Source organism: Cinclus cinclus, chromosome 6 (assembly GCF_963662255.1).
Source record: "Cinclus cinclus chromosome 6, bCinCin1.1, whole genome shotgun sequence".
In the NCBI taxonomy this organism is placed as follows: domain Eukaryota; kingdom Metazoa; phylum Chordata; class Aves; order Passeriformes; family Cinclidae; genus Cinclus; species Cinclus cinclus.
In genome coordinates this window covers 18,397,296-18,423,462 of record NC_085051.1, presented here as the reverse complement: position 1 = coordinate 18,423,462, position 26,167 = coordinate 18,397,296, and the positions used below count along the sequence as shown (strand labels likewise).

At 46.9% G+C, this 26,167-nt stretch overlaps 1 protein-coding gene across 3 annotated transcripts in view; it reads right to left on the bottom strand.

The window, feature by feature from the left end:
- HRAS (HRas proto-oncogene, GTPase) overlaps window positions 1–26,167 on the bottom strand; it is a 40,595-nt gene that overhangs the window by 5,380 nt on the left and 9,048 nt on the right. The window contains exons 2-4 of one of the 3 annotated variants that reach the window (XM_062494176.1): window positions 15,034–15,089; window positions 6,143–6,296; window positions 1,419–1,597 (exon numbers count right to left, since the gene is read on the bottom strand). In XM_062494176.1, the coding sequence (XP_062350160.1) occupies window positions 1,419–1,597; window positions 6,143–6,253 (290 nt within the window). In that variant the 5' untranslated portion in view covers window positions 6,254–6,296; window positions 15,034–15,089. Of the gene's footprint in view, window positions 1–1,418; window positions 1,598–6,142; window positions 6,297–6,701; window positions 6,738–15,033; window positions 15,090–26,167 lie in introns of those variants that run through there. The other 2 variants (XM_062494178.1, XM_062494175.1) reach the window with 2 other exon arrangements.

Below are 26,167 nucleotides of genomic sequence, written 5' to 3'. Positions count from 1 at the left end.
ATCAGACACAAAAGAATCAATAATATTTTTCTAATGTAGTAGAACATAGAAATTAAGCCTGACTATATGCATGATATTCTGTAAAGCCATTTAAATGTTCTGTGTAACATCCTGATCAGCAAATGCAAGTACTAAATTTAGTGCACAGGCTACACTTAGCTGAAAAGAGATACCTCCAAATGGTTGCTAACCAGTGAGAGCCAGCATTTCTCTGGGGAATATTCTTCTAAAAGTGCAAACACAAAGAGCACAGGCTAAAGGAGATGAAAGCCAGTGATTTACATCATGATGGCTTGAAATCGAGCCATCCTACAAACAATTCACAGGCACCAGCCCCAGCAAAAGGATTAATGATTCTCGATCCCTCAGGTGCTTTAGGAAAATCCCATCCTTTGTCCTTTGATTCAGCTAAAAGAAGCCAAATTAGTGCACCTGTGCAGCTATTACACTGAACAGCCTTTTGGGTGAGACTGAAACATCTCAGCAGCTCCAAGCAGCACTTCTGACTATGGAGCAAGGAAGGGATGTGCCTGTCCTCCAAACAACAGGATTACTGGGACCCTGGTTTACCATGAAGAACTGAGATACACAATTCCTTTTGGGCAGCGGACAGAGCAGGGGCAGGCAGAGCCATCTCCTGCATCCTCTGCAAGTTTCTCCCATGGCAGCCAAGCCTCAGAAAAAGGCACAAGCAGAGCAATCCCTCCCTAAGGTAGCAAAGGGTAAAAAAGGGAAGATTCCTGCTGTGTTTACATCATCCCCTTGACTCTTCAGCTCTGCAGGGGTAGACATCAACAGAGAGGAGAATTCGGATGGGTACTAGGACAGGGTCTGTGCTTTGCCACTGCTTCCCCATACATCTTCTTGGGCAAATCAGCTCACTGGAGCCCTGATTCCCCTTCTGTTCCATCTTTGCTCTGGTTGAAACCAAGCTCCAGTGAGGCAGGACTGTCTCTCCACACGTGTGTGCAGCTGGCAGACCACAGCCTGATTGTGACAGTGGACAGCAGGGCAAGCAGCTCTCCCTGTCCTTCCCAGCCTCCTCTCCCAGCTCTGGGGCCAGCAGAAGTCGCTGAGATCGATTGTGCTAACAAAGCAATTCCACTAATTAGGGAGGGAAGGGAGGGGGGTCATACAGGATCAGCTCTCTCTTTAGTCACCATAAACACTTAAACATTACATTATCAGGTCCCCAAAGGCCACAAGCAATCCCTTCGGAAGGGTTTTATTGGAGTCACTGACATTAGCCGTCTGCTCTGTCTCTTCCCTGGGGAATGGCCACTTGAGCTAATTGTCTTTGCTGGCAGTCTGTGCTTCCACCACGGGGCCTGATCTAAAAGGGTGGGCAGCAGAGTACAGCAGCAAGGCCTCTCCTTTGCACAGGGCAAGAGGGAAAGGGTCCTTCCCGGGATACTGACCTGTACTGGTGAATATCTTCAAAGGACTTGGTGTTGTTGATGGCAAAGACACACAGGAATCCTTCCCCTGTTCTCATGTACTGGTCTCTCATGGCACTGTACTCCTCCTGCCCTGCAGTGTCCAAGATGTCTAACAAACAGGTCTCTCCATCGATGACTACTTGCTTTCTATAGGAATCCTGCAGGCCAGGAGAGGGAAAGGAAGAAGGATGCATTAAGGGAGGGCTTGGATCTGGCTAAACAAAGGGATGCAGTGAATGCATCCCTGGGAAGGTGCCAGGTCATGCTCTGCCTGTGTTCATCTTCCATTAAAGAGATGATTCAATCTGTTTCAAAAATGGGAGGTAAAGGAAAAATAATTTTAAAAATGAAGGGAAAAGGGAGCAGCTAAGGCAGGTTTCTCCTTGTCAGAACCACGCAGAAGACAGCTCCCAGCTTGTTCTCCCCATTCCCAGCCCTGCCTCTGGCAGACCAGGTGCAGCTTCATCTCTACCACACTGCATAGCCAAGTATTTCCTAAACATTGTTTAGTCTCAGCTCTAATTACTTCTGCTAGAAGAGGAAGGACACTCAGGAAAGGAGTTCTGGCCAGCCAGGGCTTCCAGTCACTATCTGTGATCTGCAGGACTGGAAAGTGTTTAAGATAACCTGGAAATCCAGTGCCTCCAATGCATCTCAAATGAGGCACCAGAGGCAATATTGCCATCAGTAAGGTTTCAGACTGGGTTTGATGGTAAACCTCTTCTTTAAACATGAGAAAAGAAATAAAATAAAATCACACTGTGAACAGGCTGTTTCCCACAACCAGTCTGTGCCCAGAGGACTCCAGGGGAGGTAAGAACTATCCAGGCAGGTCCTTTGAAGTTGGGGGTTTTCCCTGCAGCAAAGGCAATCACAACTTATCACAGATGTGAGAAGTTCTGGAAATCACCCAGAGCATCCCTCAAAAAGGTTTCATTTTCAAGGCAGGCTCCTCAAAGCACTGCTCCTCCCCACAGTGCTTCTCCCTGTGCTGTCTAATAAGCAGGGATGCTGTGGGGCAGCCCTCATCCCTCTCCAACAGCCATCCCCTGCAGACAGTGCAGGCTCCTTAACCCTCAGCAAGAAAAAGAAGCCAAAATGAAAGATAGGAAAAAGGTGCAAGTCAGCAATACAACGACACAGTGCTTTGCAGCTACTCGCAGAGGCTAAGGCTGCAGTTTAAAATTAATTCAAATGTCCGCTGCTCTTCCAACGACCACAACAATGTTATCAGATGAGCTTTGCAGGTCTGCAGGCAAACAGCCGACACAGCAAAGGTCACCAACAGGACCGGCAGCAGCACACAAAGGGAATGGGGCCAACATGGCAGGCGAAAATGGCCTCTATCTTTTGGTTCTTTACAACAACATCATTTGCTGGGGCTAATTAAAGTCTTTCCTCACCTTGCAGAAAGAGCTGTGAAATCAGAGGTGAGATCTGCTCTGCCACGACCTTCTCAGCTGTGCCTTCCCAAAAACTGGACTGCTGACCCATCAAGAATAAGCATGGAGTGAAAGGCTGGCTTTCAGCCAACTGGTCTGAAGGCAACTGGCAGGCTGCCTTACAGGAATGTGCTCCCATTTCTAATCAATAATATATCTGGAGCCTCTTTTGTGCAAGGGGACCTGAGTGCCTCCTCTGGCCCACAAAGCATCCTCCCACCCCTGCACCTTGGCTTGGGACAGAGGACCAGCCTCTCAGCACACATATTCAATAGTTAATTGCCAAGTCCCCAATTCCAGGACATTTCACCAGCACCCAGCATGCTGACGGAGAAGAGATCCCACACCTCAGCTCAGGTCATCAACAGGCTACCCATAAGGCCAGCCAGCTGGCTTACAAGGCAGAGACATAAAACAATCTTGCAGAGGATGCTTTACAAAGGAAGGGGGCAAGTTCTCCCCATCAATGGTTGTGTACAGCTTCATTCAACCTCCCCCTCCCCAAGAAGCTCAGGATGGCAGCTCAGCCATCCCTGCCCTACAACCAGGTGACGTGACTGCCACTGCAGGGCTAGCTGCCACCAGCCCACACCAGCACCCTACAGCCTCAGCAATCCTCTGCAGCCCTGCATGTCCCACCCCACCCTGAGCAGAGGGGAATGCTCAGGGTGCGAGTGCCAGGCAGCAGAAACAACATCTGTTTGGAGTTGAGACTCAAGATCCCAGGTGAATGCTTGGAGCATCCCAGCTGTGCTGGGGGGCCAGGCCAAGAGGCCCATTTGCTAAGCACTACAGTCAGGAGATGACCAGAGGTTTGGGAAGCCCATTACTAGAAAGCTGCTAAGAGCTGGAATATGAACCAAAGAATTTCTCAAAACAGTGAAACTCTTTATTCCATCCCTGGTTATTCACCACAGGAATAAGTCAGTGGCATACCTTTCCTTGCTGCCTTGGCCCTCCTGTTCCCAAAATAAAGGTCTTAAGGCTCCTTGGTAGCCCAAGAGCTGGCCTGTCAGAGAGTGCTGTAGTGGGGTGGATAGCGTTGAGTTACACAACCAAATGTTTGCACTGGAGAATCAGGAGGGTAGGAGGGGAACAGATACCCAGTCAGGGTCTCTGTCCCAGACAGGGGACAAACCTCCATCGCTCCTGCTCTGGGAGCATCTTCTCAGTGCACCCCAATCTGCTTGAACCCCGCTTTTGCAGCACAGTCTGTGCTCAATCCATGAGGGCAACAGGAAACACCTTTGCTCTGTGCATGTATCCTCTTTCCCCCCCGCTTTTATCCTGCTCGTTTCAGCATTGCTGTGCTGCTTGTTAGCTGGCTGAACAGTCATAGTCAGCTCCTGGGCATGATCCAAAGCAGCTTAGTCACAGGAAGGTGGTTTGTTGGTCACATTTGGATGGCTGGCAGGTAGCTCTCTGTCTCTTAAATCCCCATAAAGTGAAACATAATTAAAAAGAATCACCCTGAAATGAATCAGTAGTTGGCCAAGGTAGCAGGGCAAGCAGGGTACAACCAAGGGAGCTGCAAAGGCATCAGGGCTGGTGGTACCCACAGGTGGAAAAGTACCAGGGGTGAGAGGGCTGAAGAGCAGCTTATGGCAGCTTTTGGAAGTGAAGGAGAACAGAGTGGGGCTGGAGTGAGCAGTAGAGGAGAGAGCAGGCATCTCCCAGAGCACTGTGGATAGGGTGAGGAGGGTGTGCTGGGAAATGCCATGCAAGGTTTACATTCCCTGCTGCCTGTTTACATGGAGAAAATTCCCTGCAGGGTACATGCACGGAGCAGGCAGCTAGAGACAAAAAGCACAGGATGCCAAAACCCAACACATCAGTGGGTAAGAGTTGCCTCTACCCACCTAAGGTCCAAAAGAGGATGCATCCATGCAGATGTCTCCCCAGGGAGGTTGCTGTCCATGAGCAGCTCTTTTGCTAAAAACAACCTGGAATGGGTTTTTGAGAAAAGTATACAGTACTACTGGGGAAAGCCACATGAGGGGAGAGAAGCTGGGAACAAAGCAATTTCATCCATAAGCAAGGAGACTCAGGAACTCTAAATTAAATTCCAGTCTCTGCCATGGACTTTCTAGGTGACCTTGGCCAAATGATGTAATAGCACGTGATTTTTAAGTGCTTTCTCCTGTCTGTAGGATTGTAAGACTATTTCTGCCTTTCTACCAAGCCTTGTCTTGCTTGTTTATGTAAGCTGAAAGCTCTTCAGGGTGGAGACTACACATACAACACCTACCAGAATAGATTTCTCCTCCCAGCTGGGGCCTTTAGCCATTATAATAATAATAACTGCAGCAACCACAGCTGCATTTATACACATCTGGTAGAGAATCCTTTAGGATTGCAGACAGGGAGGCTATTGTCCAAGAGGCATAACAAAGCTGCAAGTTGCCTTCCCAGGGTGGATTTTACTCCTCATGCAGAACAGTGGCTGCTGCCTACATCTCACCCAACAAAGGTGTAAGTCATGCAGAGGTTAATTATCATGTCACTAACTATGGTGAAAGAAGACAGAGAATGGAATATATTTTTTAAAAATTAAAGAAAATAATAGCAGCACCATGGATATTGAAGACTGGATCCCCCTCTGCATCCATACAGCCTGTGAGGACCACAGGGTGCCTGCCTGCTTCTTCAGGCAGGGTGCTGAGCTAGGTCAGTGCTGCCATCCACATTGAGACACACACATCACCCTTCAACTCCTTGTGAAGAAGCAGAGGCAGCACTCTGGGAGCCACAGCAGTTCAGCTGCTCAGCATGTTTGCTCAAACTGCAAGACATACATAATAGAACCAAGCTCTGATAAAACCCATTTCATCAGTAAAGCTCAAAACATCCTACAGAAAAAGTCAATACATTTACTCTGATTTCACGGGAGGAGAAATGGAAGCACAGGCACAAAATGGCTCTTCAATTCTAAACCTTTAATCCCTCCCTATGTTGTCAGCTTATCAGAAAGGAAGACTTTTGTGCTGCCTCTCAGCCCTTGCCCTGCTCTGCCTGTCTCTGCTGCCTCCCATGTCACCTCTCTTCAGCAGACACCACTATCCTTCTGCGGGAGATGTTAAGTCGGTCACTGTGACCTCTGAACACACATAGTGACTCAGAACAGCTCTGCAAAGCAGGGGAACATCCCTGCTCAAGTTCAGACTTGAGACTAAACTGAGCATGCTCTGGGTTGGAGACAAGGTGGAGAAAAGCAAGAGGAAAACATGCAGACAGACCAACCCCATGGCCAGAGCCACTTACCTCTATCGTGGGGTCATACTCATCAACAAAATGGTTCTGAATGAGCTGGATCGTCAAAGCACTCTTCCCAACACCACCTGCTCCCACCACCACCAGCTTGTATTCAGTCATCTTCCAGCTGACCCCAGCTCAGGACTTCCAGGAGCACCACCACCTGCAAGGACAAACATGGTCACTATGCTAAGAGAGGTTACTTTAAAATGAGAAAAATAATCCATCAAACAAAATACAAAAACTCTGTTTATTCCGTGGTCTGTTGCAATCCTTCAGCCTGACCATCTGGATGTAAACTTCGCAGGTTCCTTGAGCAAACTTCAAGAGGTAGGAGAGCATTACTGATGAGAAAACAAGAGGTACAGGCTGTGTACATCAGCCCCTAAATAACCAGTTCAAGAACTCTGGTTTTGCAGAAGTGCTCAGCACTGTCCCCATTTACCTTATCTCAAGCTGATGATCTTAAATCTTTAGATAGATTTGAAACCCTTGGCCAGCGAGGCTGGGATGTCAATTCCCATGAGAGAAGGGAAAAAGGTCCAGCCCTGCCCAAATATGCTGTTACCTCCATGTGTTCACCCTCAAGGATGCGTTAAACTTCAGACCACATGGTTGGGTTGAGATGATGGCACATCCACACCCTCTGCCTGTCCTCCAGCTAACAGTGCTTCTATCATGATAGGGAGGACTGCAGAAGGGGTATCCCTGCTCCCTGAGCCGAATTTGGCACACCCAACAGGGGGAAAGGTGCTGGCTGACAATGATGATTAGGGTCAGGATGAGCAAACCACACTTCTGCAGTTCTGTGTACCTCCCATGGCCCTTCAGCAGCAGAAGATTCACATCCCCCCATCTCCTCCCTTAAATTTCTGCTCCAAGTCTGCTGAGAAAGAGGAACTAACTCAGGAAGATTACAAAACCCTAAAGGTTTAAATAGAAATCCACCCTCATTGGACTGCAGGCCCTGCCCACTGAAAGTCACTCTAGGGTCAGGTACTCGTTCTCAGCTACCATCTGCAAGCTCTGGGGAAGTCACTCAAAATGCAGCAGGTAGCAGGAAGACAAATTCTCAGCTCCCCTTGTCAGACACCCTTCAGTGTTCACAGGGGTTAGAACCCCAGATAGTTAAATCAGTCCACCCTCCTCCCCAGGCTTGCCAGCCCTGCTCCTAAACTTTGGAAGCTGTTACAAACCATGCCAGCAAAGGCTGCTCTAGACCCAGATCACAGCTGATGCATTTCCTAACACAGCAAAGATCTAATGGCAAGAAGGCAGAACTTTCTGCCTTCAATCCCCACCTGACTGCAACCCTAAACCACCCAGACAGTTCCATCTCCCTCATGAGCAGGGAGCAATCAGATACAACCACTTCTTGCCAAAGCCCTTTCTTGAGCTGCTGTTTTGATAGCAGAAAGGCAAAAAAAGCTCATACCCTTCTCAGCATCCAGAATCCTAAAGAAGGCAAAGAAGCAAAAGAGCAACCAGGTAACAAATATGATGCCAAGCAGGATCTCTGATTTACTGTGCTGGAGAAGCAGTTAAACACGATGGAAAAGTGGTGATGGTGGGGGGAAATGAAGTGCAAATAATGTCATACCCCAGGTGCCTACCTATAAGTGACACTGCTGCCCATTGTGCCTCTGTTCTGGCAGCCAGGAAAGAGTTGCAGATTGAAAGCAAGGCTACAGGAGTGTATCTAAGTGATCCCATTAATTAATTGACTGCACACACACTTTACTCTGCTCCGTTAATGCATGCCCTCATGTATATGATGTTCTCACGTGCACTGCTTCTCAGGGACAAGAGAGATCTGCACCCCAGGCTTCTGATCTCTCTGGGAAGAGACAGGATGAAAAGGGGACTGAGGAGCAAATGCTGACTGACCAACACGGCTGTCCTGGGGGGATCGCTCCTTCAGCAAACAGCCTCACAGCTGAACACAGAGGGTTCCTGGGGGTCTGAAGAAACACTGTGACCAGCTCCCACCTTTCATTACACAGCAGGGAGATCTGCAACCCCCAGCAAAACACATGGACTTCGCTCTGCATCTGATGCTGCTGATGAAGCAGTTGCCACAAAGGACAAATGCACAACTGCTCAGGCCTGCAGGACTTGCTAAGGCATGAGAAAAGCTTTGACTCCGTCTGGGAAGAAGACATAAGTTCTCTAGGAGTGGGTCCTCCCTCAAGATCACCCTAGTGGAAGGTACTGCCTACTCCTTTGGAAGATCCCCAGCCCACACAGCCACAGCAGCTTTATGGTCCACACTGCAGCAGGAGGTGGGGGACAAGGCGGTCACCCATGTCAGCTTGAGTGTCTTCCCCTGCTCCAGACCCCAGCTGAGCTCCACTGCACAGCAGAGGGGCAGCCACACACCAGCAAGCCCTGCACATCACCACCTTAGTGCACAGTTTTAAGATCTGGCTCCTTCACAGAAATACAAACCCCCATCTTCTTGTCCTCCCTCTGCACTCAGGAGGCAGGGAAAATGAGGGGGGTGAAGGAGCTATTGCTAGTCCCTGCTTATGGCCCACACATGGACAATTTACACACTAGAGCTCTGCAATGTTGGTGTTCACTCACTGACACTGTCCCTCGAAGGTGCTGTCACCTCGCCTAACTGTCCACTGCTCTGCCATCCTTGCCTCTGCAGTGGCAGGACAGATTCTGCAGCTTGCAAAGGCAGGTCCAGCCTACCTGCTCCATACCATTGCTGCAAACCATGTCCTAATGCAAAGCGAGAGTGTGGGGAATGATGGACAGCTCTGAGCATGTGAGCTGCCCAAATTAATGTGGGCTAAAATCAATGCTCAGGGGAGCTCGCTTCCTTTCCCCAGTGCAAGCTCCTCACTGGCAATGTGCAGATCCAACTGCACACCAGAGCATGGGCAAATGCCACAGAAGAAGCAGCCCAGCCAAAGGCTGCAGGGAAACCAGGGATTTCCATATGGTCAAACTTTGCCACAGAACTGGGTAACTAGTCCTAACCTTAAGTTTACCAACACCATCTCATAACTCCCCCATCACATTTTTTGCTCCTGAACATGGGAAAAGCAAGGCTGCTCTTCAGTGTACCCATAGTTTCAACACAGGGGTGGCTGTTCCGTAGTGCCACAGGAACATTGCCATCACCACAGAGGCTGGTTCAAGCAACAACCATCCCAAAAGCAATGTTTCTGGCTTCCTATAAAACAAACACAGGAAAGAGAGAGTGGGGTTCCTGTCAGAGAAATGGTAACAGACACCCCACTTTTCATGCTGGTGACACACCGGATGGAGGTTTACAGCCTGTTAGTGGTTGTGAAAGCTGCTCCTCATGCAAGGATTTCCAGTTTCTATTGCTCAGCAGCCAACACAGAGCCCACGCACAGATGACCACAAAATCACCGAGGGAAACAAAAGCACAGCCTCCCAGTCCCACACAGAGCAGGAACAATGCTTCTACCATCAAGCTCTTCAAGATCTCGAAGTCTGATCCAGGTCACCATCTAGTGTTTCCCTATCCAAATTTATCACCTCTGCAGTACTTCACTACTACACTTCCCAAAAGCCACACACAGGGCTGTCAAGCAACAGTTGAGAAAGACAGCAAGGAGGAGAGAAGTTACAGGAGCACTGTCTGGAAAGAGGAGGGCTGGGATACTTGTGCCAAGCCAACAGCCCCAGCGTGGAGCTGGAGCTGCTGCTGCTCCTGTATTTCCTGACCTCGTGGATTTTCTCCTGTAGCGAGAGGGCTCCTGGCTCCCATTCAAAGCTGTCTAGGAAAGCCTCACTGAGTGCTTCTGCCTGGCAGCAGCAGCTGCTCCCAGCCTAGTAGCCAGAGCCACACAGCTCCAGCAAACAGGAGCCATCTGCCAGCCTTGTGCAGGAAGCGGGATGAGCAAGCACCCAGCCCTGGTGAATACCAACATCCTACCTTTGTCTCGCAGGGAGGTGATGGGGGCATGGGTGAGGGCAGAGGGCACACCCCTGCACCTGTCTGCACATGCAGGGTGGCAGCAGGGAGGCCCTGCCTGCAGAACAAGGATCAAGATGCTTGGCAGAAGATGTCATGGGGCTAAGACCTAATGTAGGTCTGAGCATCAAGGCTACAGGTGTTACCCAGAGATCCAGCTGTGTCCTGCAAAAAACAACCTGATCTTCATGGTCCCTATTCTCTAGCCTAGAGAGGTAGCTGGGGAGACCTGACTGTGAAGCCTCCAGAAACTCACTCAGCAGAGGTAAGGAATTCAAGGGGCTTGGCCCTATCAGTACATCCCGCCTCACCACCACAGTTTCAACAACAGCTCATCCATCAAACAGAAGGAATACACAGTGGATTTCCAACATATTCACCACAAGACAGCTTCTGACACCCCTCCAACAGAGTAACTGAAGAAGATTTGTCTGTGTCTCCTGTTTCCTCCCATCACTTTGTTTCTCTTCCCAGGACAGACACCACGCCAACTAAACAAATCATGAGACAGATTTTTGTACAACGCAGCTGTAGTAAGGCCAGCCATGCCAGATGTTTTACAACAGTTCATTACTGAGCATTCACCATCACTGCACCTGCCCACTGGGAGTTTCTGCCTTTAAAGGCATCAGAAGTCAGTTTCAACTCTACAAATCTCTTTGGGCTCATCTCACACCAGGCACCCTTTCCTCCAAAGCCCTGTCCACAGGAGCCATATGACCACAAATGCCACTGTGTTTGATTCTATTTCCCTTCAGCAGAAATGAAGAAATGGTAGAAATGGCAGAAATGGTCTGCAGTCCTCTAGGAGAACAATACTCATTCCAGTCTTTTACCAGCAGTGATCCACACCCACACATCAGGAATCCTCCTCTGTGATTTTCCAGCACTGATAAAGCAAACCTTGTTGGCTTACCCCAGTGACTGTTCAGTCTTCTTTCCTCCATTTTCTCATGCACAAGACTGTCATCATCACAAAGCACAGCCTGTGAAGGACTTAAGGAGCCTCTCCAGTGGTGTGAAATGCCACCTTTTGTTTTCACACAAGGACCAAAAGCTGATGTTCTCTGTGGCCTGTCCAGCCTCAAAGAGATAGGGAACTGAGGCTGGCAAGTTGATCCTCTGTTAAGAAGCCTATCTAATGGTTCATTTTCATTTACTTGTTGCTTTTTAAATCAACAGGTGAGCTACAGATCTTACCAATTGTGCCTGTTGGCTTGCTGGCTGGATACCTGCAGACTCAGACAGTGTACCTCACAGATGAAAACAGAGAAAGGGATGACAGAGAGAGAATAAAAGTTGCAAAAACTGGGCCTGCTTTGGAGAGATGACTTGGAGATAATAAATGTCTTCTGTTAGGGGGAAAAAAAGAAAAAAAGCCAAAAAGGAGCAGAATGGCTTCTTCCATCCTCTGCTAGCTCTTTGAGATCTGAAGGAAAAGGCAGCCTGTCTCAAAGGACTGAGCACAAAAATATTGCTGCAGAGGAAGGGAAAAAAAGAGGTAAAGAATGACATAATGTAGGAGGCTCAAAATACAGATGCACATTCAAGGAGAAACCTGTGAGGAAGAACAGCAGAAAGCTGTGGGCAAGTCTGAGGGATAGGCAGGTCTGGAAGAAAGGGATTGCCTCTCCACAGAAGCCATAAACATGTTCCAGCAGCAATGTGCAAGCCTCAGCTTTGCACAAGGTCTTGAACAGGCATGGACTGGTCACTGCACTAGACCCAGCCCTCACAGTTTGCAGTCAAAGCACCTCTGGCAACACAATCCCTCTGCCAGAGACTACCCAGCCCCAAAGGGCTTGGGAAAATATGGAAGGACAAAGGGAAACAAGACAGCATCATTCTCTCCAAAGCTACTTACCTGTTCTCTGCTCCCTGGTTCTTGCTTCAGCTGTCAGATATTTAAGCAAAAGGCAAAGCTGTGCAATCACCTGCTGTTGGCAGCAAGAGAGTGTGACTACGCTGTTCTTGTTTTCTCTCTCAAAAAGTAAATATTCTTAATAAAGTTCTTTGTTGGCAGCTTATTCCAAGAAAAACAATTGGGAGGCAGCTATAACTACCCAAAATAGCAAACAACCTAAGTAAGTTAGCAACACAAACCCAGAGAACAAACCAGCTACCCAAAAGCTTCCCTCCAGATGAAGGAATTGCCCATGCACCATCTCTCCACACCCAATACAGGCCACCAAAATCACCATTTTCCAAAGATGATCACGCCTATTATCTCAGAAACATTTAATTCAGGACTGCTCATGCCCATGTCTCCAGCATCATGAATGTGTCATGGAGAGCAGTGTGCAGTCAGGAAACTCTGGAAGGTGCTCGGATATGCTTGACAATCATGGTGGGATCTTCATCTCCTACCACCACCACTCTATTTGTCTCCCTGATACCAAGTAATTCATGCCACCACAGTCTCTGTAGAAGAACCAAGCTAACTTCCACAGAGGGAAAGCACACTGCTCTGTGGGCTAATTGCTGCCAACCCGCAGAAAGGGTGAAAGAAACAGGCAAGCAAATGATACATCCCACACCACTGTTGAACACAGACCCTTAAAAAAATCACATGCAAAAAGGAGAGACCACCTGTGCTAGCACCTAAGTCACTGTTCTCTGCATCTGGCAGGGCCAGTGATGTGAAAAAACTGAAGACAGTTTTAAAATTACATTTGTGATTTACGATCCAACACTTCAGTGCTCTTTGAGACTCCACATGAGCAAAAGTAACCTGCATAAGGAAAGATGAGACTGCAGTTGAGTCTGAAAGTTGGCAAAGATGGATAACAAAGGCAAGAAGAGGCCACACTGCAGGTCAGGACAATGTAAGACACTTAAATGAAATCTGAACTCTTATCTTGCAGTTAGGATTTAGGATCTAGCGTTGAGTGTACCAACATGTGTGGGAAAGCAGTGTGAAGGAGGAAAAGCTCTCACTGTGGAGATGCAGAAGGGTGCAAACTGCCAGGACTCATCCACTTTCATCTCCCCTCCAGCCTCCCAGGGCTGAGCAGGTGGTTCAGAGGCAGACATTTCCCTGCCCGGGCTGGCAACCCTCCACCTTGCACTGGAAGAGAGACCTCTCAGGCCTCCCAGCCTTTTTCAGAAAAAAAAACAGCACTCTGTACAACAGAGCTCAAGAGAAGAGGCAACTTTTAACTTTCCTTTACATTAAAATCCCACCTATAAGCATTAATGGGTTGCGTGAAAGGGAGTGTGATGTATCTTGAGTATATAAAAAGATGGACAGGTACCCACGAAACTTTAAAACAAGACCCACATTATAGATGACAGTAAATGTTAAGTGTTAAAACACGTGGTACACAACCACCTCTTGGCTTGCTAGTCTCTATACCAAATTTGATTGGGTGGTGATTTTCCCACAAGATATAAGGTGCAATGAAGTAAAAACTTAGAGCAGATGAGTATGCAGCACCAGTGTAAGTGGATGTCTGTAACTACAGATATTAGAGAATATCAAGCTTTGGGGGAAACACTGCCCAAATACTGTGGAATTACAAGAGATGCTGTCTCTGGGATCATTTCCAAAGGTACCTGGTATGTTCTGCCTGGTCCTCTTGGTGATGAAAGGAGCAGCTGCAGGCAAGCTGCTGGGGAAAGGTCCAGCCTCTCCCTTGCCCAGCAGTGCTGTCATCATGCTAGGGCAGGCTGCAGCTGTCTGGCTCTGCTGCAACAGCACAAGAAGGGACAAATTCAGATCTCACTATGAAGCTGTAAGCGGTGGAGCACCCAGTGCTAGAGCTGGAGGCTGTGGCCATGCATGAACAGAAACACCATCCTGCTCACTGCAGAGACAGGCAAGGGGATGCAAACAAGCCAAGGGACTGGCCCAAAGCAATCAGTGGTGGTAAAGCTGGGAACTAAATTCAGGCAATGTAATTTCACATCTGGGGTTTTCACCTGAGACAAAAAGCTCCCAGCAGAAGTTTTGGATGGGAAAGCTGTTGATCTCCTGCTGAGTCTTTGTGTTGGGCTGTCAGAGCTGGCAGCTCATCCCCAGCCCAGCTTCCCAAGGCAGAGACAACTGGGGAGGCAGGGTACATCAAGTGGGAAAGCGCAGAGTGCTGTAAGAGAGGCCCTGTTCTCCAATTATCCTGATGAAATCACAACTGGGTCACGAGCACAGGCAGCCTGCAGAGAAGCAGATGCTCTGACCCACAGCTGAGCACACAGAGATGCAGGTAGGGCTGGGAGCAGAGGGGCAGGCTCTGCTGTTTTCCTCACCTGAAGCCCAGGTACAAGAAAGGGAGAAGTCACTGGTATAAGGTGGTCACCTACATCACTTCAGAAAAGGGCCAATCCCAACCTAAGCACCACTGATACACAGAAAAAAAAAGTTCCCCAGAGTTAAGAAACACACTCTCCCTCTGTGCTTTCTGTTCTCCTCCCCTTCCCTATCCTTCCTTGTTCCTCCCAAACAACTGTTGACAAAGAAAAATTAGGAAACTGGTTTCAGGAAATGCATACAAGCCCTTTTCACTGAGAAGAATTTGCAATGAAAATAGGTATGGTTGTTCAACTTCCTGTTTGCTTTAAATCCTAACACGTCTTTTACCAGCAAACACATGGATAAGAAAACAGGGTAGTTGCATCTGGGAAGTTTCAAGAATTGTTTTGATAATGCTTTTAGGTTTTTTGGTGGTTTTTTAGCATTTAATAGCCAAGAGATTTTTTTTAAAAGGTCATGTTTAGGAGCAAAATAGGATTTGTAAAAGTATTGGTGAACTCTAGTCTCCAGGAATGGAATGGTTCACACAGCACATGCCCTACTGCACTACAGCTCCTGCAGCAGAAAGTTCCAGAGAGCCAGTGGCATTGGGTTTGGTTGATAAAAGGTGGAAGCTGTTGGCCAGCAGCATAAAAGCAGATAAATGAGTATCCTGGGACAGCAGGAGGCTGCTCCTGCCCATGTGGCACTTACCCTCTGGATGGCTAATGAGCAGAGGGTCCTCTCCTCTGGGAATGGTTCAAGTCCCCCTAGAAGAAGGAATACAGAGCAGGAATAAGAGGGATCCCCCTCTGCAGGGACAGACAGTCCTGGCTGGACTCAGGCAGATCTCTGGATACTCTTTGTTAGTACCCAAGTTGGCTTCCCCAGCTTCCCTGGACAGCACTTAGGATCTTGTATTGAAAGAGGAAAAGAAGAGCCAACCCCCATCCATCCTTTCTCACATGTGGTATTTCACAGGCTGCTAATCATATCTTACAATCTTTTTCAGGGAAAGGTGGTACAGCACTTTTCTTCCTCCTCAATTTTCAAGACAGAGGGTAAAGCAGCACAGGTGCAACAGCATCTTCTCCACAGGTGAGCTGTAGGTGAAGAACAGTCCCCTTCTGGGATGAGGGACAAAAACCCGATTTCCTTCAAGCCCTTCCATTCCCAATGGGACACCAATAAAAGTTCATTCAAAAACAGAGCTCAAAGGAACAGCCAAGACCAGATACTTCCAGAGTGCTTTTTATTAGTAAGCCTTTTAATTTACATGCTCAAACATAATGATCATCCTCCCATGTTCATTTAGTCCTTGCAGGGCCTTTGCAGGCACACATCTTGATTTATTAGCAGAGCAGGGATGGAGGGGAAGGAGGCACCACAACAAAAAGCAAACCTGCAGGGCTTGCTTTAGCATATCTAGGAGAAGCAGCTAGGGAAAATACCTCCTGTCTTGCTTTTCTAATGTATCTTGGGGAGCCAAAGACAAGGTGACAGCAAAAAGAGGAGATAAAATGAAGCAAGGAGGCACCAGCTACTGGGACCCTGTCCTTGCTCTCCTTCTCACCAAGACACGTTACTAGCAGGATGACACAATGTTGTAGCAAACATGAATATGCATCAGTCATTATGCAGCAGATATTCAGGGGCACGCTGCTGATTTATGGACCTGGCAGCTGCAACCTAGAGAGATGGGGACAGTGAGCAGTACTGGCAGAGAGGTCCACAGAAGACCTCCAAACCCAGCCCTTCAACAGCCATGGCGAATGAATTCATCACAACCAAGTCTGTAGCCATGCAGAGCCAACCAATGCATTCTGTATGCAATGCTGGGAAACCATCACACAACACAACAGAAACAAAAGCGGAAACATCCAAATGTTCCAATGTGAGATTTCAGTTTGGATCAGCAGAACTTTGTTAAGTTAAGGTCCTGAATTACCCAAACCTCACTTTGCTGCTCATGGTAAATCTCAGGCACATTAGACTGTTAATGTGATGCTCATATCCCCTCCCTCTGCAGAAGTCTGGAATAAAAAAAATAAAAATCCAAGCTATGTTGCTGTGGCTGAGTTAAGTGCATCACTGTCACATCACAGACCTACTGCAAAAAGCCTGAAGATGTGAGGATTGCAGCTCTCCACACTGGAAAGGAAGCCATTTCCCCTTTGGCTCTGGAACAGCAAAGGGATACTGTCCAAGGACTCATCCTGCCTGTCTTGCAAGCATCACAGAATGGACACAGGAGACATGTTCCTTCAACTCTCAGTAGCCTCCACACAGGTTCATATATCCCACCTCTCAGCAACACATGACTGGCACAGCAGATCAAGGAACAAGGAACTCCACCCTGCCATGAAGAGCCCACAACATTTAAGTGACTTCCTGACAGTCACACAGGAAACTTATGGTAAAGCTGGGGATTTCTGTTCCCCCACATTTGAGCTTTTGTTGTAAAACACGTGCTCATCAGTGGCTGCGGTTGAGTGTGCAAGGGACAGGAGCACAAAACCTTCTCCACCACCTCCGTTGCAGCCTCCAGCATCTGCTGGCAAACCTGCACAATCAGCAAAAGCCAGGATGGGTTTCCTTCCAGAGCTTCCTTGGGAGTCCACAGCAATGATGACAAGCAGCATTTGGGTGGGCTCGCAGCCAGCATCTGCAGGCCAAGTAGGGCTGAAAAGAAACCACAGAAATGCAAGACACCAAGCCTGTGTCAGATGTGGTTCCTCAACACTGGAGCCCAACAAGCTGATTGACAAAGAAGCAAAGCCCCTGAGAGCAGAAGAGTGGTTGAAGTCCCTCTGATAATGCCTAAAGGTCAGGTGGTGTACCGACATCTTTGTAGAAACCCTCAGCTTAACTCCAGTCCCTCGGACAACCCTGGTAGAGGCAATGAGTAGTTCCAGATCCAGCTTTGGCATTGCACTTAACATGGCCATAAAGCTCCAAAGACCCTGCTCAATTTAGATGTTCCTCTACACAGATCAACAATTGATGGAGAAAAGAGCAACACTAGGCTCTGGTCCTCACTTGCACCAGGCACAAAAGAGTGGCAAAACACTCACTCCAGTCACATGAACCAGATTTGTTTGATTGAAAGAGGTACAGATCAGAAGCAAACCATGCCCTGAGCTTCAGGGATGACATCTTGCTGTGGAAAAGAGTTCAGAAAGTCTATGAAGTGAATAGACAAAGAGATGCAAGGGAGTCTGGACACAACCCCCTAACTGCAAACACAAATTAAAAAAAGTCTTTAGGCCAAGAATGTCTTCAGTAGGAGAAGTCAGCGAGAGAACAACACCTGATGCAGTTGGTACTACCCTGGCAAGCACCTGGTGACCAGACACAGCTGACACAACATCCTGTCCTTAGCACCTGGTTTATCCTGAGAGCACAGAAAGAAACTATGCAAAGTACAACCCAAAACATCTGCACCATGAGCTGGACAAGTCACAGCTTGGGAAAAATAAAACAGGGCAACATGATCCTGCAGGTGCCCTTCTAAGCTGAAGCATCCTTTTGTCAGGTACGACAATGCAACCTCCATCATAGATCAAACTCTGCATGGCAAAGTCTCCAAGTAAATGCCATGCATTTGAAAAACAAAAAAATTAAAACAAAACAAAAACAAACCTCCCAAAACAAAACAAACAAAATACCAACAAAAAAAAATAGCAAAAAGGGACTTGTGATTTTTGAGTGGTAATGCACTGTAATCACTGTGATGTAACTTCCTGAGGGCAGTGTAAGCAATGGCTGGGCATCTATTACATTGTTGGGGATTCTCCACCACCCAAAACTTTCTTCTGCTCTTTTCAGTGGAAACCCTCTCTGGTCCCAGAGTAGGGTCTCATCCTGCCAGATTATCTGAAAAGCAAAAAAAGAGGCCCCTACACCACTTTTCTCTTTGAAAAATGTCTAGCTCTGGTTGTCCCTGTTGTCCATACAACACTCAAATTTTTGTCTTCTGAAGCCACTGACTTCCCTAACACCTTGCAGCAATGAGATGCCAAAACAATAAACACCACTGTTTATATGCATATACATGGCTTATCTTCTTTCCTGGTGTCCAGCCATCTCCCTTCAGCCACTCAGATTTTCTGGTCTTGTTGCTCAAGCACAGCTCTGCAACACTGGGAAAGCACACATTGCAGAGGCATTTAGAAACACATTCAGCAGCATTCACTGGATTTATTCTTGGACTTTATAAGGCTCATGCAAACAGTTCTGTACTTGACCTGAAAAAAATAACCACAGAGGGCAAATTTAGAATTTCAAAGATGACTTCTGACAGCCCTAAGCCATTATCTGTGCATAGTATGGACAAGGTGCAAGTTTTTATAGCTTCCTGAGGGAAGGGAGAGGACAGCCCAATCCAAGGAGTAAGAACCAGACAAGTGAGTCCCACAGCTGAGATCTCACCTTGAAGGTTCAACCTAAGGAAAGGGCAGAAAGTAGAATCCTTGCACTGACACCCCTAAGGCCAAGACAGTCGATAATGGTTGAGGATCTCACTTGGCCTATTTTAATTTTCAACCTTAGCCCATCTGGAGCCCATTTTACACCTCTCTGCATCTTGAGACATCAGCAAGGCAGACTGACATTACCTTTGAAAGCACAAATACACCTTTGTTCAGCCAGGGAGGCATACACACTGCCTACAAAGCAACTATCATCATAAAGTAGAAGAAGGAAGGAGGTGGCAGAGTTGTTTCCTCCTCCCTGGAGATCTGGCTGCCATGAGGAATTGCATATGGTGCTGACACAGAGAACTTTTCCCAGGACCTTCTGCTAAGAGGCTTTCCCATACCACTGGCTTTTTAAGCATACACAGAGTCTCTCTAAGGAGTTTTTGCAACAGAGTGACAAAAATAAGTCTGCAGTGTCTGGGTTCATGCAGCCTTGTGTAGGTACAGGCATCTATTAGACAATACCTGGGGACCACAGCACAGGAACTGCAGCAGTGAAGATCAAGCTGACTCACAGATCTTTGGCTTTGGCTTAACATATATATAATAAATAAATAAACAACCCAAAATCTGAACCTCCCTTCAGTCCACTGGGAAAAATCCAAGAATCTGCCTTTAATTCCCCAGGGCATAACAACAGAACTTTATTATTACAAGTAAAATTACTGTATTTTCTGTACGCTGTTCTATACGCTGTGTGTGTGAAGATCTGTTACACAATCTACCGTCTCTCTGCAAATCACTGACTGCTGAGAGTATTTCATGCTATCACCTTTTGCTATCAGCCCCCAGCAAATGAGTCCTGACCTTTTATTCAACTGTTCATCCCTGCCCTCACAAGCACCAGCAATGACACAAGAACTGAAGCTCTGATACTTAAGCCATGATCTCTGGAAAGGCGGTTGAAAACTGGACCTCAGGGCACCTAAAAGCTCATCCAACTCCCTCCTGGGCTACAGCAAATACCACTAAAAGCAGCTCCAGGCAGGGCTGGAGGGACATAGAGATAGGATGTGCACCAAAAGACCTAAGTTTGCTCATACTGGTGGCGTCATCATCCCTTTTTGCACCTTCAGGCTTTTTCTGGTCTGTTACTATAAATACAGACTGTAACACCTAAGAAGGCACTGTTCAACTGGTGGGAGCCTGGTCCTGTGCGTGATCTGAGGTTCCTCTCCAATTCTGCTCACCAACAAAATTTGCCCTTTGCTGGCCATTCGAGACTTCAAGAGTGAGTAATGCTAAATGTCACTCGGCTGCTAGGGGTTTTATTTCTTTCCCCAGTGGTTTGGGAAAAGCAAGAAATGGACAGGTGATGTGAACTGGCACTGTTAAAGATGATCCAGTTTAATAAGATCATGCAAACTTCCTGGCTCTTATCATGACCCCATCTGTCTTGTGGGCTTCGAGCTGGATTAAAGAATTGCACCCAGGCTATGAAAATGATCCCCCTGAGGAAACAGTCCAACTGTTTGGAACAACTACAGAAAATCTTCACTTTTGGACAAGAACCTCTTTCAGAGTTCTGGTGGTTTGGCTTTTCTTTTTTTTTTTCCCTTAAGGGAGCAGAGAACCCCAACAGTATGTGCAGTCAGAGGCTCTACTCTGTGGATCCGTACCTCCTCAGATCCTTTGTATGACAAAATTCTCTTCCCTTAGAAGAATAACTTCAGAGCTTAAACTTGAACTCTGAATTTTTACAGTCTTGCCAATATTGTGAGATCTCAAACATGATCATGTACTTTCACAGGAGCCTGGCAGGGACAAGCCACCAGTTAGATTTTGAACAGGGGTGATGTGCTGATAAAGCTCCCTCTTTACTTAAGGGTAGTGGAGCTCACCATATGCTGTTTTTCAGGGCTCCTAAGGAACATCCAACAACATCTCACTCTTGTACCTCATTCACACCTAGATAGAAATAAAACTGCTGCTTGGTTTCTCCCTTAAAATCCCCTTATTTTCAGAAAGCAACACCCTGAGGACCATGTGTGTCCCTACAATGAACCTTCAAGGCCACAGCATGGTGTAGTGGGTACAGTTTCTACACAGCTCTCATTGTTCCCACACAGGAACATCAACTGAAGAAATAAAATTAAAGAAATTAATCAACTGTTTGCAAAAAGCTCTTTCTAAAAAATAGAAAAATTCCACAGAAAACCACCAGCTCACAGGCCAAACCAGACAACTTTAACCTGAAGCACCACTCCAGCAAGAAGACAAGCTGCAGTGTTTTGTAATGGAGTATACTAACACAAGCTAAAAATTACTATTCCAATAGCAAGGTAAAAACAGAGCTCAGAAGACTGAAAGTTTGACAACTTAACCTCACAATCCATCCTTAAAAACTTATAGTAGAGCTTGTCTTACTCTTAATCAATTCCCTCCATTAAAGGCTGATTAGGCTCTAGGATCTACCATTACTGCCTTTCACCTGTAGACTTAAGATTAGGGCAGAGGATGAAGACCTGCATTGAAGGAAAACATATTTGAGGTTAGTATTTCTTGCCCAAATGGAGAGCTTCTATAAAGAAGCTGTTCCAAGTGGTGGCTGCCATTCCACAGGCTTCATTTTCCCTTACTTCCTCAGTTTAGATCAAACTCAGGACATACTATATAAACTTCAGCAAGGAATCTGAATTACGCTAACAGTCAAAATCCTGATCAGATACAAAAGTTCATCTAGTTGGCTTTTTTTCCTCCCTTTCAAGTAGCTGCATGGTCATAAGAAAACACCATTGTGATCGGCCAAGGTCATTGTGAAACACACAGCTGATGGCCCAGACTGAGTTTTATAGGGTGACAACTCCTCCACACCACTTTAGGCAAGTGTTTTATTCTTTATTCTACAGCCCCAGAGGAATTGTTGCTTTTGCAGAGCACAAAACAAAAATGCAAGTTCAGAGAGTATTCTGAAAAACACAACGAACACAGACTGCATCAAGTTCACTCAAAGGTTTTCCACTGTACCTAAACATGAAGTGTGCTCTCTAGGTCTAAACTAGATACCTTTTTAAACCCGTGGAGGCAATTTACCCTATAAAGTAGCCACTTTTCAGGCAGTAGCTCAGAAGAGAACACACAAGGTATCTCTGTGAGCTGTGTGGATGCCTGACACAGCTGTGACAAGCACACTTCATACACCCCTCTTAAGATAAGGCTGCCATTGCTAAAGGAGGCAGAGAAAAGTATTTATTTGAAACAGGTTCTCATTCCTTTGACAACATCCCATGGTGTGAACTTTCCTGGTCTTGCATGGTCTGGAGCAAGGCAAGGAAGCCACCACCAGCCACCACCAAATGAGTGTGGGAATGCAATGGGAAAGAAGGATCCTGCCACTCAGCTGGGCTGGCATCCCCTCCAGTCAGACCAGGCTCCCAGGCTGGGTACCCACAGCACCATGTCTTGTCTGTGCCTTGCCTGCAGCAGCTGCAGAGCCAGCGGACAAAAGCTCCCACAACCTCTCCGAAGCTAAATTTGCAGCAACACGTTGCTCCTTAAGGAAGAAACCACAACATGCTCATTTCAAAGTAGCCAGATGCTGAGGAACAACACCAGGGAGAGAGGGAAAAAAGAAAACACAAACCACTTAGCACCACTTCCCTTTCTTTCTCTCACACAGAGTTGAGAAGCTTGTATTAATTGCAAAGCATGAGAATCTGAACAAACACCCTCCTTGGGCAACCAGGGCCAACCCCAGGAAAATATTTGCATCTATGGGGTGTGCAAGTCGTGCAACAAGCAAAATATCAAGACAGATAAGGCAGGGACCTTTCATTCAGGATTTACAGAAACTCACAACTAAGTCGTGTTGACTTAGGCTAAGACAAGCTACTTTTAGTTTTCTCTCCCTTGTTCTAGCCTTCATGGGGGAAATAATACCAGCCAAATTCATATCCAGTCTGAAGCCACTAGACAGTATTTGCAGAGCTGAATCAGAAACCAAAGCAGCCTTTGGTGAACTACCAGAGGAAACTGGTTTTCCTGCAATGGGAATTCTCTTCCCGCTCTAAAGGTAAAATCTTAAGGAAGTTCTTGGTGCAATAAGGTTGGGTCTACCATGGACACAAAAGGTAACTTGATGGTATTACACAATTTCCCATGCCCAAGGCTTGATATGGCCCTGTCTGGCTAGATTTAACTGCATATATATGTTATTAGGGAGTTAGAAAAATAAATTAGAAGGTGATACAGTTACAAAACCTTTATAAAAGGTTTTGGATGCTGTTTTCTCCTGCCAGCTTTTTCATATGTGCACCTGTTCAACCAGGAAAGCAAACAGCTGAGTGACACTGCTGCAAGTCTTCCAGAGACCTAAAAAACATCTCCTGTTGACAAGGCAACCAGCATGCTGTCACTGGCAAAAATTAACAAGTAAAAAGCACTGTTTTGTCACAGTGCATCCAGCCAGCAGCAGGTTGATGCCAGCAAAAGGCCAGCCCTAAGCATGTACCTAGGAATGCATGGGAGCTACAAGGACCTGATGCTGTGCCAGGTGCTCCCCTGTTGGGAAGCTCTTCAAACACTGTCGGCTGTTTACTGTACCAAAGGTCAGAGGGAAAGGACAACAAGCAAAGTATCAGAGAAAAAAACACATGGTAACTGCAAGCCCTGATATACTTTCCTTACTGAATTAAAAAACCTCCTGAGGGTTTTCATACTTGCCCTCTCTGTTCCTTAGGTGCATGAGACGAGAAGTACAAAAGTTTGTGGTGGACACATGTAGCCAGGAAAGACAGCAGGGAAAGATCAGATGCATTGCGAAGTGAGGAAAATACACCATATAATGGAATATAAGGTAATTTTTTTGCCTTTTTCTGTAGCACAGCATGTGTGTTTCCCACCTAGGACCAGCCAGAAATTTCACCTCTAATAGATTTCCTGCTACTGTAAAGTTTGAAACAACTGCAATGCACACACTAGACAGACTCTCCAGAGCACCATTTAAAGGGTGTCCGGAGTGATGGGAATTATAGCATGAGTATCAACAACAAACAAAATTGGGGTATCAAAGTGACTCTTTTTTTCTTCAGGATTGTAGCATTGAATCATGCTGACAACACAGGCATGAGATGGAGGATAGACTCTAGCATGGCACCATCCCCTACTGAGCACGCTTGCAACCAGCTATCAGCACAGGGACTCAGAGGCTGAGTTCAAGCTCTGTAGGCTCTTGCTGCAGACAGGTTTCTCACTCCCAAAATACCCAGTATACTGCATTTCTGCCACCAGGCTAATTCTTCCCCAGCAAAAGGCATGATGGAACAAGTGCTCCAAATCAAAGGGGAAACTCAGCCAGTCAAGAAAATCCCCCCCAGGCTATCAGGCTTTACTCATTTCAGTTGGCTCAACTTCATTTTTCTAGTTCCTTCAAGAACAGCTCTAGGTCTCTTCCAACCTGCTCCTTGCAGACCATTCCAGGGTCTTCAGAGAAACCATGAAGGTTCAGGTCAAATGGGATACAATCTACAGAAACTCAGTCCATCATCCTCAAAGCCACAATATGGCATGTAGCAGTCCTTCAGTGTTAGGAAAAAGGCTCTTTTTCCCCTAACAGAAAGAGTTTTATCCCCCAAGCCTGGAACATCCAGACATGCAGCCCTTTTTGAGGCACTGGAGGGCTCCTGCTGCTATCACCTGCTGGTTTGCAATCTGAAATCCGCAAGCCATTGCTTCAGCTGTAGAAATAGAGGTCTCACATCTTTCCCCATGCCAATACAATACCTGTTTGGACACATGCAGCAGGTCAGAAGTTCCTGAGCTATGTTACCCTCTGACCTATGTTAGCAGCTACTTGGCCTCAGTATGAAAGGATGAGCCAAGGACAGAACTGTTCCGTTCATACCTACATTTTCTGCATTCACTTGGTTAAAATATCCCTTGGTCCAGTGCTGGGACAAGACTGGAGCTCTGTCCTAGGAGCACTCCTGAGAGGTGTTTAACTCAGTCTTCCAGTTGCTGTCTGGATGACATCCTTCTCCTCCACTCTTGGCCAGCAAGAAATCAAAGTGAAAGGTAGCTTCTTGACCAAAGGAATATTATATATAATATAATATATAGAATATATAGATCAGGCAGCCAAGGACAGACCAAATTCAACAATTTTTGTGCTATTCAGCATGCTCAGTGCATCTCACCTACAACATAGATAGGTCCACAAGAGCCCATCATCCAGAGCCTCTCTGTCATCAATGAGCAGAGACAGGCACAGTCTGTCTGATCTGTTTCAGGTATCCACCTGCATTATAATGAGGTGGAAGCACTCATTTCCTCTGCTGCCTGTATAGGAAGACTGAAGGGCTGGGTTGTGAGATGCCAGAATCTGGACAGAGGAATTGCACCCTGACGTTCCTCACCTTGCACTTTACTGTAAGCTTTTCAGATAGCGACTATCTCACCCTGCACCTAACATGAAAGCACTTCAGCCCCTAAGGCCCAAGGGTAACACTGCACTTCAAGTGGGAGATGAGAGGCCCACGTCCTTAAGTGTTTTCCATTAAGAAAACTTCACACACCTTAATGTTCCAAGTGAATCCAAATAACTTTGGGGAATGGCTGAAGAGAAGGCAGAGCTGCAGGTCTCGGCCTGCCTCTGTGTTAGCAGGTGAAGAACGGAGAACATCCCAGGCACCAAACACTTCATGCCATGAGAACCCAGAGAGCCTGCAAGGCTCACTTTGTGCCCATCAAGAGATGAACCGTGACAGGCAGGAGAGGATGAACACATGCAGCAGGGCTGGGTCAAGGACATGGGAGAGCACTGCAGTTTCTTCAAGTAGAGAGTTGGGATTTACAGGCCAGCCTTAAGGACTCTTCTCCTCTTTGTGACTTCTGATATACAATGCTTTGGGGCAGGCAACACAGGAGCTTGATGCAGACAACTGCAAAACAGCAAGTCAAGGGGCAGAAAGCCAAAGCAGATGGCACATGTTAAATGGAGCTATCATGCTGCTAGGCTGGCCAGGGGAAGATAGAGGACGTATTCTGAGATTTGTGAAGCCATCAGCCCTCGTGCTACAGAAAACAACAACATTAAGTTCAGACAGGGATTGCAGGCAGAATAACTACCCTGATAATAGGATGCATGGGGCATAAATTGCTACAAAGGGCCCTCACGTAAAATAGGGGGGAAAAAAGCAAGCATGAAGAGACTGCACAACATTCACTGATGGTGGGACTAAACTGAAGGGTTCAGAAGAAAATTAGAAGTTTAATTCAGCTCCCTGAAAGGGTGACCTACTGTTGGCAGAGCTTTTTCTTCCAGCCCAGCATTCATTTGTCACCAAGCTCACGGGCTCCTACCTAAGATTTTAAATGTTATCTCTTTGCATTTTAATCCCGACAGTACTTGCTCCCACTGTCCCAGGAAAGCA